Raw genomic sequence first — 14699 nt, forward strand, 5'->3', positions numbered from 1 at the left:
CATCCGTTGCATGGCAATCTCTACTCACTCACATTGATATCTATTGATGGGCATCTCCATAGCCCGTTGATATGCCTAGTTGATGTGAGACTATCTTCTCCTTTTTGTCTTCTTCACAACCACCATTCTATTCCACCTATAGTGCTATGTCCATGGCTCACGCTCATGTATTGCGTGAAGATTGAAAAGGTTTGAGAACATAAAAAGTATGAAACAATTGCTTGGCTTGTCATCGGGCTTGTCATTGGTGAAGATGGAGCATAGCCAGACTATATGATTTTGTAGGGATAGCTTTCTTTGGCCATGTTATTTTGAGAAGACATAATTGCTTAGTAGTATGCTTGAAGTATTATTATTTTTATGTCAATATTAAACTTTTGTCTTGAATCTCATGGATCTGAATATTCTTGCCACAATAAAGAGAATTACATAGAGAAATATGTTAGGTAGCATTCCACATCAAAAATTCTATTTTTATCATTTACCTACTCGAGGACGAGCAGGAATTAAGCTTGGGGATGCTGATACGTCTTCAACGTATCTATAATTTTTGATTGTTCCATGCTATTATATTATCAACCTTGGATGTTTTATATGCATTTATATGCTATTTTATATAATTTTGGGGACTAACCTATTAACCTAGAGCTCAGTGCCAGTTTCTATTTTTTCCTTTTTTTAGAGTATCGCAGAAAAGGAAAATAAAACGGAGTCCAATTGACCTGAAACTTCACGGAACTTATTTTTGGAACGGAAGCAATCGAGAAGACTTGGGGTGTGCGTAAGGGAAGCAACAAGGAAGCCACGAGGCAGGGGGCGCGCCCTCCATCCTCATGGGCCCCTCGTGGCCCCCCTGACATACTTCTTCCACCTATATCTCTCCATATACCCTAAAACGATCGAGGAACACGATAGATCGGGAGTTCCGCCGCCAGAAGCCTCCGTAGCCACCGAAAGCCAATCTAGACCCGTTCTGGCACCCTGTCGGAGGGGGCAATCCCTCTCCGGTGGCCACCTTCATCATCCTAGTGCTCTCCATGACGAGGAGGGAGTAGTTCTCCCTCGGGGCTGAGGGTATGTACCAGTAGCTATGTGTTTGATCTCTCTCTCATGTTCTTGAGGTGGTACGATCTTGATGTATCGTGAGCTTTGCTATTATAGTTGGATCTTATGACATTTTCTCCCCCCTCTACTATCTTGTGATGGATTGAGTTTCCCCTTTGAAGTTATCTTATCGGATTGAGTCTTTAAAGATTTGAGAACACTTGATGTATGTCTTGCTGTGCATATCTGTGGTGACAATGGGATATCACGTGATTCACTTGATGTATGTTTTGGTGATCAACTTGCGGGTTCTGCTAATGAACCTATGCACAGGGGTTGGCACACGTTTTCATCGTGATTCTCTGGTTGAAACTTTGGGGCACTCTTTGAGGTTCTATGTGTTGGTTGAATAGATGAATCTGAGATTGTGTGATGCATACCGTATGATCATACCCACGGATACTTGAGGTGACATTGGAGTATCTAGGTGACATTAGGGTTTTGGTTGATTTGTGTCTTAAGGTGTTATTCTAGTACGAACTCTAGGGCTATTTGTGACACTTATAGGAATAGCCAAACGGGTTGATTGGAAAGAATAACTTTGAGGTAGTTTCGTACCCTACCATAATCTCTTCGTTTGTTCTCCACTATTAGTGACTTTGGAGTGACTCTTTGTTGCATGTCGAGGGATATTTATGTGATCCAATTATGTTATTATTGTTGAGAGAACTTGCACTAGTGAAAGTATGAACCCTAGACCCTGTTTCCACGCATTGCAATACCGTTTACGCTCACTTTTATCATTAGTTACCTTGCTGTTTTTATATTTTCAGATTACAAAAACCATTATCTACTATCCATATACCACTTGTATCACCATCTCTTCGCCGAACTAGTGCACCTATACAATTTACCATTGTATTGGGTGTGTTGGGGACACAAGAGACTCTTTGTTATTTGGTTGCAGGGTTGCTTGAGAGAGACCATCTTCATCCTACGCCTCCTATGGATTGATAAACCTTAGGTCATCCACTTGAGGGAAATTTGCTACTGTCCTACAAACCTCTGCACTTGGAGGCCCAACAACGTCTACAAGAAGAAGGTTGTGTAGTAGACATTAGGGGGGGGCGCCCTACCCCCTGGGCGCGCCCCCTACCTCATGGGCCCCCTGGTGGCTCTTCGATGACCATCTTCTGCTATATGAGGTCTTTCGATGAGGAAAAAATCATAACCCATATTCTCGGACGAAACTCCGCCGCCACGAGGCGGAACCTTGGCAGAACCAATCTAGGAATCTGGCGGAGCTGTTCTGCCAGGGAAACTTCCCTCCGGGAGGGGGAAATCATCGCCATCATCATCACCAACGCTCCTCTCATCGGGAGAGGGCAATCTCCATCAACATCTTCACCAGCACTATCTCCTCAAAACCCTAGTTCATCTCTTGTATCCAATTCTTGTCTCCAAGTCCGGGATTGGTACCTGTGGGTTGCTAGTAGTGTTAATTACTCCTTGTAGTTAATGCTAGTTGGTTTATTTGGTGGAAAATCATATGTTCAGATCCTATATGCATATTAATACCCTCTGATTATGAACATGAATATGCTTTGTGAGTAGTTACGTTTGTTCCCCGAGGACATGGGAGAAGTCTTGCTATTAGTAGTCATGTGAATTTGGTATTCGTTCGATATTTTGATGAGATGTATGTTGTCTCTCCTCTAGTGGTGTTATGTGAACGTCGACTACATAACACTTCACCATTATTTGGGCCTAGAGGAAGGCATTGAGAAGTAATAAGTAGATGATGGGTTGCTAGAGTGACAGAAGCTTAAATCCTAGTTTATGTGTTGCTTCGTAAGGGGCTGATTTGGATCCATATGTTTCATGCTATGGTTAGGTTTACCTTAATACTTTTGTTGTAGTTGAGGATGCTTGCAATAGAGGTTAATCATAAGTGGGATGCTTGTCCAAGTAAGGACAGTACCCAAGCACCGGTCCACCCACATACCAAATTATCAAAGTACCGAACGCGAATCATATGAACGTGATGAAAACTAGCTTGACGATATTCCCATGTGTCCTCGGGAGCGTTTTTCTCTATATAAGAGTTTGTCCAGGCTTGTCCTTTGCTAAAAAAAGGATTGGGACACCTTGTTGCACTTTATTTACTTTTGTTACTTGTTGATCGTTACAAATTATCCTATCATAAAACTATTTGTTACCACTTATTTCAGTACTTGCAGAGAATACCTTACTGGAAACAGCTTATCATTTCCTTCTGCTCCTCGTTGGGTTCGACACTCTTACTTATCGAAAGGACTACGATAGATCCCCTATACTTGTGGTTCATCAATGGGTTGCTAGAGTTACAGAAGTTTAAACTCTAGTTTATGTGCTATTCTCGTAAGGGGTTAATTTGGATCCATATGTCTAATGTTATGGTTAGATTTTATCTTAATCCTTCTTTCGTAGTTGCAGATGCTTGTAGAGGGGTTAATCATAAGTGGGAGGCTTGTTCAAGTTAGGACAACACCCAATCACCGGTCCATCCATATATCAAATTATCAAAGTAGCGAACGTGAATCAAACAAACAAAATGAAAGTGATTAGATGGAATTCCCGTGTGTCCTCAAGAATGCTTTGCTTATTATAAGAGACCGTTCTGGCCTGTCCTTTGCTACAAAAAGGATTGGGCTACCTTGCTGCACTTTTGTTATCGTTACAAATTATCTTGCTATCAAACTACCTGTTACCAACAATTTCAGTGCCTGCAGAAATTACCTTGCTGAAAGCTGCTTGTCATTTCCTTCTGCTCCTCGTTGGGTTCGACACTCTTACTTATCGAAAGGACTATGATTGATCCCCTATACTTGTGGGTCATCAGCGATCCCATCTACTTCTCCTCCCTTACTTGCTGGACTCGAGCCGTAAGTTTGCTAAACTCGGAGGCGCTGCCCGTTTGGTACTTCATCGGTTTGGATCACGATTGGATTGTGACGAGTACGACTACATCAACCGCGTGATATACGCTTCCTCTTAATAGTATACGAGGGTACATAGACACACTCTCCCCTCTTGTTGCTATGCTTCTTCTAAATAGATCTTGGGTGTTCATCGGTTTTTTTATGTTCATAGTTCGTTCCCCATCACTGCTTCTGATGAAGCACATAATTAAAGATAGGCATGTTGTTTGTCTAGATAACTGGATATCAGAGAATATTTAATATGATTGGTATAATCACAAGAGTTGGAGCTATGTTCAATATGATTAGGATAATCCCAAGAGCTGGAACTAGATAGTTGCCTTTTTTGGATAGTTAGATAATTTTTTCTCTTCTTTTTTCCTTCTCCCTTTGTAACATACTGATTATTTATACTTATGAAAAGCACTATAGTACAATTGTTCTATGGTACATGGTTTAAAAAAAAGACTCATTTCATCATGTGCCTGTTGCTGAAGAGGGTCTAACCATTAGAAGAATACGACCTGGTCGTATAAGATTTTTTTCCCGCCATCCATCATCCTTGATAACACACTGGCTATGAGAACCGCCTGCAAGAGATAATGATGCTTAATGATATGTATATGGTATTCTAAATGTTAGTATCTTTTCCGACAAACTTAATGAAAGTTTACAAAGATTGATTTTTTGAAAAACCTACATGCTCTATACTATTTTGAAAATCTAAGGGACGGGCTACCATTCAGTTGACTGAAAATGAAATTGATGTCAGTTAACTGATCCTAAATTCGTTTCAGTCAATCTGCTTCCTGCTGATATCACCTTGCGTGCATGCATGAGTACTTAGCCGTGGAAACAAGCAGCCTACGAGCTAGGCCCATCTAATGAGAGTGTTGGCCAGGGCGCAACCCATCTCTTATCAAAATATCCATTTTGTAATGCAACTAGCCAAAAACTACCTTGACTCAAATAGAGCTCATATTCCACACTAGTACATGTGACCCAGTGTGTAGGCTATAGCTCGGTGAAAAGTATGAATGTACGTTTTTGAAAAGGGTGAAAATATCATGAATGAACGCAGAGGATAAAGAAAACTTACAATAAGCTCAAACCACAAATAATAAATTTTTTGGTACGTACGTCAACTATCAAATCGACATATCCAAAAATCATCTAAGAATTCTCCTACATAATCTAAATATTCCATAATGTCCTCACCTTTTTGTACCCCAACAACCAAATTGATATTTATATACGAGCTAGTCCCCCCGAATGATGTGATTTTTATCGTAGTATAACCAAATGCCAAGATAGTTAAGCAAAACATCTTAGAATATCTTTACCCATCGACCAAGATAAAAATAATAATGAAAGAACATTTCAGAAAGGAAACAAAAATATATGAAAATAATTGCACACAATTTACATAGAAATCATGATTTAATATAACATGCAAGAGTAAGAATAAAATAGGGAAATTTTCGCAACAACAAGAATGTTTCCTATGGCATTGGCATTATCCGTAGAGAAGAAAATAAAATAAAGTATCGTTTTTCAAAATAATGAGTTTACTAAGAAAGAATGAATTAGTGGCATTACTATTACCCATTAAGAAGAAATTAAATAAAAATTAGTAATATAAACAAACATTGATATTTTTTGCAAATAATTTACATAGAAATTACTCTTTCTACAATATGCAAAAACAAGCATATAGTAGTGGATTTTTCACAAACAAAATTAAGTTTCATGAGAAGAATGAATTTGTGGCATTGGTATTACAGTTGATGAAAAAGGAAAAAGAACAAACCTAAAACAAAATCATATTAATGAAGTTTTCTAAGAAAGAATGAATCAATGGCTTTGTTATTACCCTTTGAATAAGAAAGAAAATGAAATATAAATTAAAACAAAATCATATTAATGAAGTTTCCTAAGAAAGAAGAATTATTGGCATTTGTGTTACCAAGGAAAGGAAATTAAAAAAATCTAAAACAAAGGGGCAGCCCGGTGCATGTAGCTCCCGCTTGCGCAGGGTCCGGGGAAGGGTAATAATACTAGAATTAACATAGAAATCTAAAAAAATATGCAAGAACATGCATATAAAACAATTGACAAAAATTGCGCACAATTTACATAGAAATTGCACCTTTTCGATATGCAAGAACATGCATATAATACTAGAATTTTCATCCAATTTTTTTAAGTTCACCGAGAAGAATGAATTAGTGGCATTGGTATTAACATTAAATGAAAAACAAATCAAAACTAAAAAAAATAAAACTAATTAATTGTTTCAAAGAATGAATGAATTAGTGACTTTGGTATTACCCTTCCAAAACAATGAAAATGAAATATAAACTAAAACAAAACCATAATAATGATTTTTTAAGAGAAGAATGAATTAGGGGCATTGGTATTACCCCTTTAAGAAGAGGAAAAAAGTAAACAAAATAAAATCAAATAATGGAAACATTTACACATAGTTAATGAAATTACAATTTTGTTTAAGATGAAATAATAAGCATAAAATGGCGGGATTTTGAAAAATTAAGTTTTGTAAGAAAGAAAGAATTTTGTGGCATTGGTATTATCCTTAAATGGAAAATAAAATGAAACAAAAATAAGTTTCCTAGGGTATAATGAATTACCGGCATTGCTACACTTTAAGAAAATAGAAAATGGTAAAGATTTGCACATAAATTGCGCTTTTTATAATATGCCAGAATAAGCATAAAAGAGTAGGATTTCAAAAAACATGTAATAAGAATAAATTAGTGACATTGATATCAACCTTATAGTAGAAAGAAATGAAATAAAAACTAAAACATAACTAAAGTAATGAAAATTTTAAAGGTTGAATAAATTAGCGATATTGGTATTATATTTTAATAAAAACAAAAAACAAAGCAAAAACTTGCACAAAAAATTGCACGCTTTAATATGTAAGAAATAAACATGTAATAATGCAATTTTTACACACTAATATGATTTATTCACATATTATATAGTACTTGCGTATATACATTTTACGCTCAACCCACATCCCAAGAGATACCCAGAAAAAACGACTAAGAATAAGGAGAGCAAAAAGGGCATACAAACAGAAGAAAAAGAAGAAGCATGTCGGGCCTATAAACAAGCAACAGGAAACAGGAAATGGGCTTCATCTCAATAAGAAATCGACTGATGTTAGTCGAAAATTTCAGCCCAAAAGAATACAATAGATACATCAAGAACGACGCCTGGTAGCCCATGTGGCGACGTGGCTCCGCAACCTCCCTGGCCCACCACCGCTCCCCATCCCTCTTGATCCTCTCGATGCTCTTATTGCTTTGCTTGTCCACTCATCCCCTCCCTTATCATCTCCTACCTCCAACACATAGCACCTGTAGCGAGCACCCAAATCATATCGCCGGAGAAATCACCTTTGTTCCCATGTGCTGCCCCTTTTTTCATCTAGATCGGGTTGAGATGGGGATGGCAGTCGACCGCCCCCAAAGCGCACACCGCTGATGCGAGGAGTACTCAGGGTTTGATGCAACCCTGGGAAGCCATGGGCATCCATGTCCTCGTCCTCCCCCGATGAGGCTTCTACATCCTCACGCCGACAAGATGCAAGGGGCACGGGCGGGTGCTACATCCACGGGGCGGAGAGCTACAACCAGCGACGGTGCGGGTGCTACAACCGCTGGCCAGCGAGCTGCGGCAGACACGGGGTGATGCTACAACCTCACAATGGGAAGTTGCAACCGGCATGGGCAGTGCTACAACCGGTGCCCAGCAAGCTGCAAGCGACACAACGGCGAGCTTCAACCTGGTGGGTCACCATGTCGGCGATGGAGACCATGTCGGCGGGGTGCTGCAACCATGGTGGTGAGTTTGCTGGAACCGACTTTTTTCTTCTTCTTTTTTGCTACGACTGACCAAATTTTTTGCTACCTTCTGACAACGAACATCCATGGTTTTGCTTGAACCTGCAATTCTTTTTGCTGGAACCGGCTAAAGTTTTTGCTTCAAATGACTTCATTTTTTTCTCAGTTGCTCATATTTGTTTTTTGCGGGAATACAATACTGCAAATCTACGACAATGGCGAGCCGGAGGCGGCGACACTGTGCTTCGATGGGGTGCAGGAGTTGCTGGAACCGGCTAAAGTTTTTGCTTCAAATTAGTTCATTTTTTTTCTCAGTTGCTCAGATTTGTTTTTTGCGGGAATACAATACTGCAAATCCACGACAATGGTGAGCCGGAGGCAGCGACACCGTGCTTCGATGGGGTGCATGAGTTGCTGGAACCGGCCAAAGTTTTTGCTTCAAATGACTTCATTTTTTCTCAGTTGCTCAGATTTGTTTTTTGCGGGAATACAATACTGCATATCTACGACAATAGCGAGCGGGAGGCGGCGACACCGTGCTTCGATGGGGTGCAGGAGTTGCTGGAACCGGCTCTGGCCGCAAGATGCATCCGATTTTCATGGAGCTGCACCCGGCAAAGTGTGTGGCGCCGAAAAATGACAGTGAGATTGGGATGGGCCCCTCGACGGGGACGTCGCCGACGGTGAGTGAGGTAGACCTTTTTCCCTCACGCGAGGTGTGCTTGTGGCGATGCGCGGTGTTGGTTGACTTTTTCTTTTGTTTCTTTGCGCGCGAAAGGTGAACGAGGACAAAGATTAGGCTCTAATCAAACGGTCGTTAGCAGGCATATCGGACGGCTGCGGGCAGACCGGCCCAAATTTGGACCGGCGCGCGCCGGCGCAGAGTGAAATCTAAATAAGTAGCGTGTTCTCCAGCGAGACACACGTACCCGTTTTCTTCTCGAGATTGTAATCGTGTGCTTGTCTGCCTCCGCAAACAATATCACAAGCACAAGTGCCAAGCTGTTTATTGTCCTCTTAGCAGAGCAACTACTCGCTCCATTTCTATATGCAAAACCACCGCCGTGAAGTTACCATTGCAATCTTGCCTGATGCAGCGAAAAAAACCGTGCCGACATGGAAACCTATTTAAACCGTTCAGTGCACTCTGTACGAACGACGAAGCAGGCGAGCTCCCGTTAACCTGTCTGCCAGCTGCTCTGCAAAATGGAGTCCCGTGCTCTCGCCTTCATCTCCGTCCTCCTCTCTCTGCTTCGTGCCGCGCATGCCACCACCGCCGGAACCGCCGACGGCATGGAGCGGTGGGGATACGTGGAGGTTCGGCCGAGTAAGTCCGGCGATACTGCTGGTTTCTTTGCCGTAATGTATTCGTCTCGCTGATGCTTCTTGGATATGCGCCGGCCGTTGCAGAGGCTCACCTGTTCTGGTGGTACTACAAGAGCCCCCAGGCCCAGAGGGTGTCCACGCCCACCAAGCCATGGCCGACCGTCCTCTGGCTGCAGGGTGGCCCGGTACGATCATCAATCTGCATCAGCTCGAACTTGGTTATCCTCGTCGTCGTCAATCGTATTCTTCTTTTTCTCAGGGAGCGTCGGGCGTCGGGGTCGGCAACTTCCTCGAGGTCGGGCCGCTCAACGGCGACCTCAAGCCACGCAGCTCGACATGGCTGCAGAAGGCCGACCTCATCTTCGTGGTCAGTCAGCGAAACAAAGAGCTCGACATGTTTCTTCTGGAGTACATTTTTTTGGCTGAATCGAGCTGTTGCCATGGGATGTGATACTGACAGGACAACCCTGTGGGGGTCGGATACAGCTACGTGGAGGACGACAGCCTGCTGGTGACCACCGATCTACAGGCGGCGGCGGACATGAACACGCTGCTCAAGGCCCTCGTCAAGGAGCTGACGACTCTGCAGAGCAGCCTGCTGTTCATCGTCGCCGAGTCGTACGGCGGCAAGTACGCCGCCACGCTCGGCGTCTCCGTCGTCAGAGCCGTCCGCGCCGGCGAGCTCAAGCTCCCGCTCGGCGGCGTGGCGCTCGGAGACAGCTGGATCTCGCCGGAGGATTTCGCGGTAACTAAATAAAAACCTCGCAACACTTCCACCGCGTGAACTGTTGTGATTGAGATTCTGACACTGATGATGCGCGCGCGTGCATGCAGTCTTCGTATGGCGCGCTCTTGTTCCAGGTGTCGCGGCTGGATCGCAACGGCGCAGACCACGCAAACAAGTGCGGCCATGACTCGTCTCAAGAACAAAAGAGAGACTAAACATAATTCTGATCAACTCATACCTCGGATCGCCATTGATGAACAGGGACGCACAGGTGGTGAAGCAGCAGGTTGCGGCGGGGCAGTACAAGCAAGCACAGGCCACACTCAACCGAATGCTCAACTGGATCATCGTCAACAGCGGCCACGTGGTAACATGGAGCGACTCATCAGAATCTTACCTTAGTAACCATGGTTTGCTCGTCCGGTTTTCTGATTGATGGACAGCTTAATGGCCCTGTTACGTAAATGTAGGACGTGTATAACTTCTTGCTGGACACCGGGATGGACCCGGTGGTCGCGGCGAGCTCATCGCCGGCGGTGCCGGAGTACTCGAGGTACCTGGAGAGCAAGTCCGTAGGGGACTCCATTCAGGAGGCCATGAACGGAGCCATCAAGCAAAAGCTCAAGATCATCCCCAAAGACCTAGTGTAAGTGGGCCTCATTCCAACAGACTCCGATTTTCACAAACAAAAACTGCCGGCCGGCTGGAATAAGACGCGTGATATATCATCACTAGTTGTTTTAAAAACTATCTGCAGATGGCAGGCGCAATCCTCCAGCGTCTATTACGCGCTGATCAACGATTTCATGAAGCCGAGGATTCAGGAGGTCGGTTGGGATATCATCATATTGCATGACAAAACTATTTTGTGCTCTCATTTTCTTTTTTGAAATTACTGTTTTTATAAACTTCGATTGGCACATTTCCTGCAGGTTGATGAGCTCCTGTCGTATGGTGTCAATGTGACCGTGTACAATGGGCAGGTGAGTCATCCTTTTAGAGATTCAATATAAACTACATATGAATGTATATAGATCCATTTTAGAGTGTAGATTCACTCGTTTTGCTCTACATGGTCCATATTGAAATCTCTAAAAAGATTTATATTTAGGAACGGAGGGAGCAGTACTCTACTTAAGACCAATCTAATAATATGCACTATATATCTTGACATGACCAAATGCCATTTTACAATGCATGTGCTCAAAATTCAAAAACATTAACCCGTGGTAGGTACGAAATATTCCGACTTTGTCAGAGTATATTTCACATAAAGTATTCATTACAAATAGTATATTCTTTGTAGATAATACATCCAAGCTAGCAGTAGTAACTTAGTAACAGAAATAGTTCTGGATTCGCTTCCAATAAAGGCACGGAAGGAAGAGAAGCTTCACCAGCACGTGGTTTGCCGCTTCGGTTCAACACTCCAACGTCAGTGAGCTGCCTTTGCTTCGTCCGTTTCTTCAGGCTCTGTTTGGCATCTAGCCCAGCCATGGATCTTGCCATCTTCTTGGGGCCATGGACAAGCCGGGACATTTGTCTGCTTTCCAGAAAGATAATTTTCTTTTCCCCTCTTGGGGTGTCCAGTACGTTAGATAGAACATGCAGGTCGGGATTGATGGCTGAAAACTAGGCAGATAAAGATTTGTGATTTGACCAGCGCAAACACTACATTGTCAACATGTGCAGCTGAAAATACACCCCAAACTATGACACCAAGCATTGTATTCAGTGAAATATGCTTGCAACAAGTTACTTTTTTAGGGATCTTTTTTAGAGAAAAAAGCAACAGGTTACTAAAGTCTGTGAAATTTCTCTTTTGACTGAAGCTCGACGTGATCTGCTCGACTGTCGGCGCAGAAGCATGGGTACAGAAGCTCAAGTAAGAGTACAGCCAGTTTTCAGCTGTCGCTTTTGGATTTTTGTTTTGTTTTGATAATGGGATTAAGGAAAATACTTCTCAACTGGTCGCCTGTTTCAGATGGGATGGACTGAAGAACTTCTTGGCCCTGCCAAGACAGCCTCTCTACTGTGGCTCTGCTGGAGCCACCAAGGGCTTTGTTAGATCCTACAAAAACCTGCATTTCTACTGGATCCTTGGAGCAGGGCACTTTGTAAGTAACTCTTTTGGTTCAGCACTTTTGCTACAACCTACTACAAATTATCCTGAAGAGAATGGCAGACATTACAGAGATTTTGCTAGCGTTTTATTTTTCATCTAAGGCGCCGATTCGCCGACGACTTGCAGGTACCTGTTGATCAGCCATGCGTTGCGCTTGACATGATCGGCAACATAACACAGTCTCCGGCTCTTTCTCGCTCATAGAATTGGAGGCTCGGAGGTGCACAGAGGGGGTGGACGAAAAGGGAGCTACAGCAGTTTGCTTCGATCAGCTCGTGTTGGTCGGGGTGGTGGGGACGTGGAGAGCAACCTGGATTTAACCCGTGGATGTGGCATTGTGGCTCCCCTGTTTCTAATAAGAATGCACTTTCAGCTTCTTCGTTTCGTTGTTGCATTTTCGTATTTTCTTAGAGCATCTCCAACACGCGTCGGTCGCGCCGCGCGCAAAAAACAGATATGCCACATGCACATCGTCTGATTTGGCGCGGCGCGCAGCGCTGGCTCCAGCAGCCGCGCTAAAATGCAGCGCGCGCGACTCGCCGGTGCATTGCATATGGCATTTTCAACACAACAAAAATTTCACACAAACAAGTTGATGAAGTTCATGCCCACGAGTTTAAAATCATGTCCACAAGTTCATCCAACCAAGTTCAAAATGCAAATCAAGTTCGATACACAAATGAAAGACACATCATTCTTCGTCCTCGTCCTCATCTTCGGAAGACGATTCTTCCGCCTCCGAAGATGAATCTTCCTCCCTCTCCTCATCACGCACCGCATCACGTGAAGCTCCGACGATGTTGGCAAGATCTTCAACGGCATCTTCATGGGAATGTGTGCGAGGAGGCACATCGAAAGACATTCCGCCCATGGCGGCCGGAGGTGCACCCATGCCTCCCATGAGAGAAGCAAAACTCATGCCTTCCATGGTGGCCATAGCGTCGGGGGGTGCTCCAAAGCCAGCCATGCCTCCCATTGCACCTAAACCGCCCACGGTACCTCCGAAGCCACCCATGCCACCCATGGCGCCGAGGCCACCGCCACCCATGGCGCCGAGGCCACCGCCACCCATTGCACGAACCAGGGCTCTTTTTTGGATCAAGACTTCTTGTTGGGCAAGATTGACATACTCCTTTTGTGCCTCATTGAGGTTAGTTGTGTCCAAGAAGAACATGTTCTTCTTCCATTCCAACAATCTAGTCCGCTCCTCATTGCTCACCTTTCTCTCCTCCAGAGCCACCTTCCTCTCCTCGGCCGCCACCCTCCTCTCCTCGGCCGCCAACCTCCTCTCCTCGGCCGCGGCATCTTGGGTCCTTGCCATTTTCCTCACCATGTTGGCTTCTTTTCTTGCCTTCACAATAGCTTCCATAGCATTTTTGAGCTCATCATCTCCTCTCCTCTTCTTCTTTTCGCTTTTGTCTTTCTTGCACCCATCCGGTCGCTTTGGCTTCGAGTATGAAACCGAGTTGGGTGTGGGGCATCTCTTGCCGTCATCACTTGATGCATCATCCTCCTCATCATCATCATCCAACTTAATTGTTCGCTTCCGTTTGTCGCTCAAATGCAAATCATCCAAATCTTCACGCTTCTTCCATTTCTCATCATCCTTCAACACTTCATAGCAATGAGACAAAGTAAATACCCTTCCTTTCTTGATCTTCCCCTTCTTGGTTTTCTCCTCTTCTTCTTTGAACAAGTTTTGCGCAATGTTGTACTACATGAAAACAAAGCAAGTTAGCACCAACAACAAGCAAAACAAAGCAAGTTAGCACCAATAACAAGCAAAACAAAGCAAGTTAGCACCAACATGTAAGATGAAATGGCACTTACTCTATCGTCCTCATTTGTGCCACTTGGGTTCAACTTGTCAACCGCCTTTTGACAGTCCGCCCACCTTTGACAATCCGAGTTGATTGTCGACCACCGGGACCTAAGTGATCGGTTGGAGCGGTCAATTCCACTCACGTTGCGAGCATCAAAGTGTTCCTTCATCCGGTTCCAATAAGCATCTCTACTTTGATCACCTCCAACGGATGGATCCCTCAACACTTGCAACCAAGTATTGCATAGTAAGATGTCATCGGTGCTGGTGTAATTGCCCGCTCTTCCTTTTGGTGCGTCGACAATGCCCTCACCCTCCTCGTCCACCTCGAACTCATGGTCTTCAAAATGCATGTCATTGGTTTGAGACCAATGCGAATTGTTGGAGCCAACACCCATCGTTGACATGTATGCATCATCATTGAGACTACAAATTTTTTTGAACAATGCAAATAAGCTATCTATATGTGACGAATGCATTCAAAAAATAACAAAAAAAGTGAAAAGTTAGAATTTTTTTACCTTGGAGGCATTTCGTCGAACATGTTGTGCGCGCCGGCCGCCGGCTCAACGAGTGAGCTTGCCGGCGCTTCGGCAGCGGCCGCGCCCGTCGCACGCCCCGCAAGCTTCTTCCTCCTTGCCTTGGAGGTGCCGGAGCCGTCCGCCGTCTTGTTTTTCTTCGCCGATGTCTTGCCCTTCTTTGGCCGCGCCGCATTGGGGAGCTTTGAGGAGGAGGGGGCAGCGGCTCGGGCCGGCGCCGGCGCGACGCCACCCGCCGCCGAGGTCATCCACGGCGGCATGAAGAGGCCGCGCGCGAGGCC

The 14699-nt window shown here is 44.1% G+C and overlaps 1 protein-coding gene across 1 annotated transcript; it reads left to right on the top strand.

The window, feature by feature from the left end:
• The first annotated feature begins 9052 nt into the window (after nt 1-9052).
• Nucleotides 9053-12436, top strand: LOC119320631 (serine carboxypeptidase-like 51). The gene is made up of 12 exons (XM_037594658.1): nt 9053-9206; nt 9290-9390; nt 9465-9572; nt 9666-9950; nt 10040-10107; nt 10194-10299; nt 10403-10578; nt 10690-10759; nt 10865-10915; nt 11765-11817; nt 11917-12049; nt 12184-12436. The coding sequence occupies exons 1-12, from the start codon at nt 9086-9088 to the stop codon at nt 12259-12261; spliced, it is 1350 nt and encodes a 449-aa protein (XP_037450555.1). The 5' UTR covers nt 9053-9085; the 3' UTR covers nt 12262-12436.
• The last annotated feature ends 2263 nt before the right edge of the window (nt 12437-14699 follow it).

This window comes from Triticum dicoccoides, chromosome 1A (genome assembly GCF_002162155.2).
Source record: "Triticum dicoccoides isolate Atlit2015 ecotype Zavitan chromosome 1A, WEW_v2.0, whole genome shotgun sequence".
NCBI classification, from domain to species: domain Eukaryota; kingdom Viridiplantae; phylum Streptophyta; class Magnoliopsida; order Poales; family Poaceae; genus Triticum; species Triticum dicoccoides.

Excerpts from the sequence above, each read along its gene's own strand:
- LOC119320631 (XM_037594658.1), top strand. The coding sequence starts at position 9,086 with ATGGAGTCCCGTGCTCTCGCCTTCATCTCCGTCCTCCTCTCTCTGCTT. Across the intron at positions 9,391-9,464 it reads TCTGGCTGCAGGGTGGCCCG|GGAGCGTCGGGCGTCGGGGT; the intron begins GTACGATCATCA and ends TCTTTTTCTCAG. Across the intron at positions 10,300-10,402 it reads TCGTCAACAGCGGCCACGTG|GACGTGTATAACTTCTTGCT; the intron begins GTAACATGGAGC and ends ACGTAAATGTAG.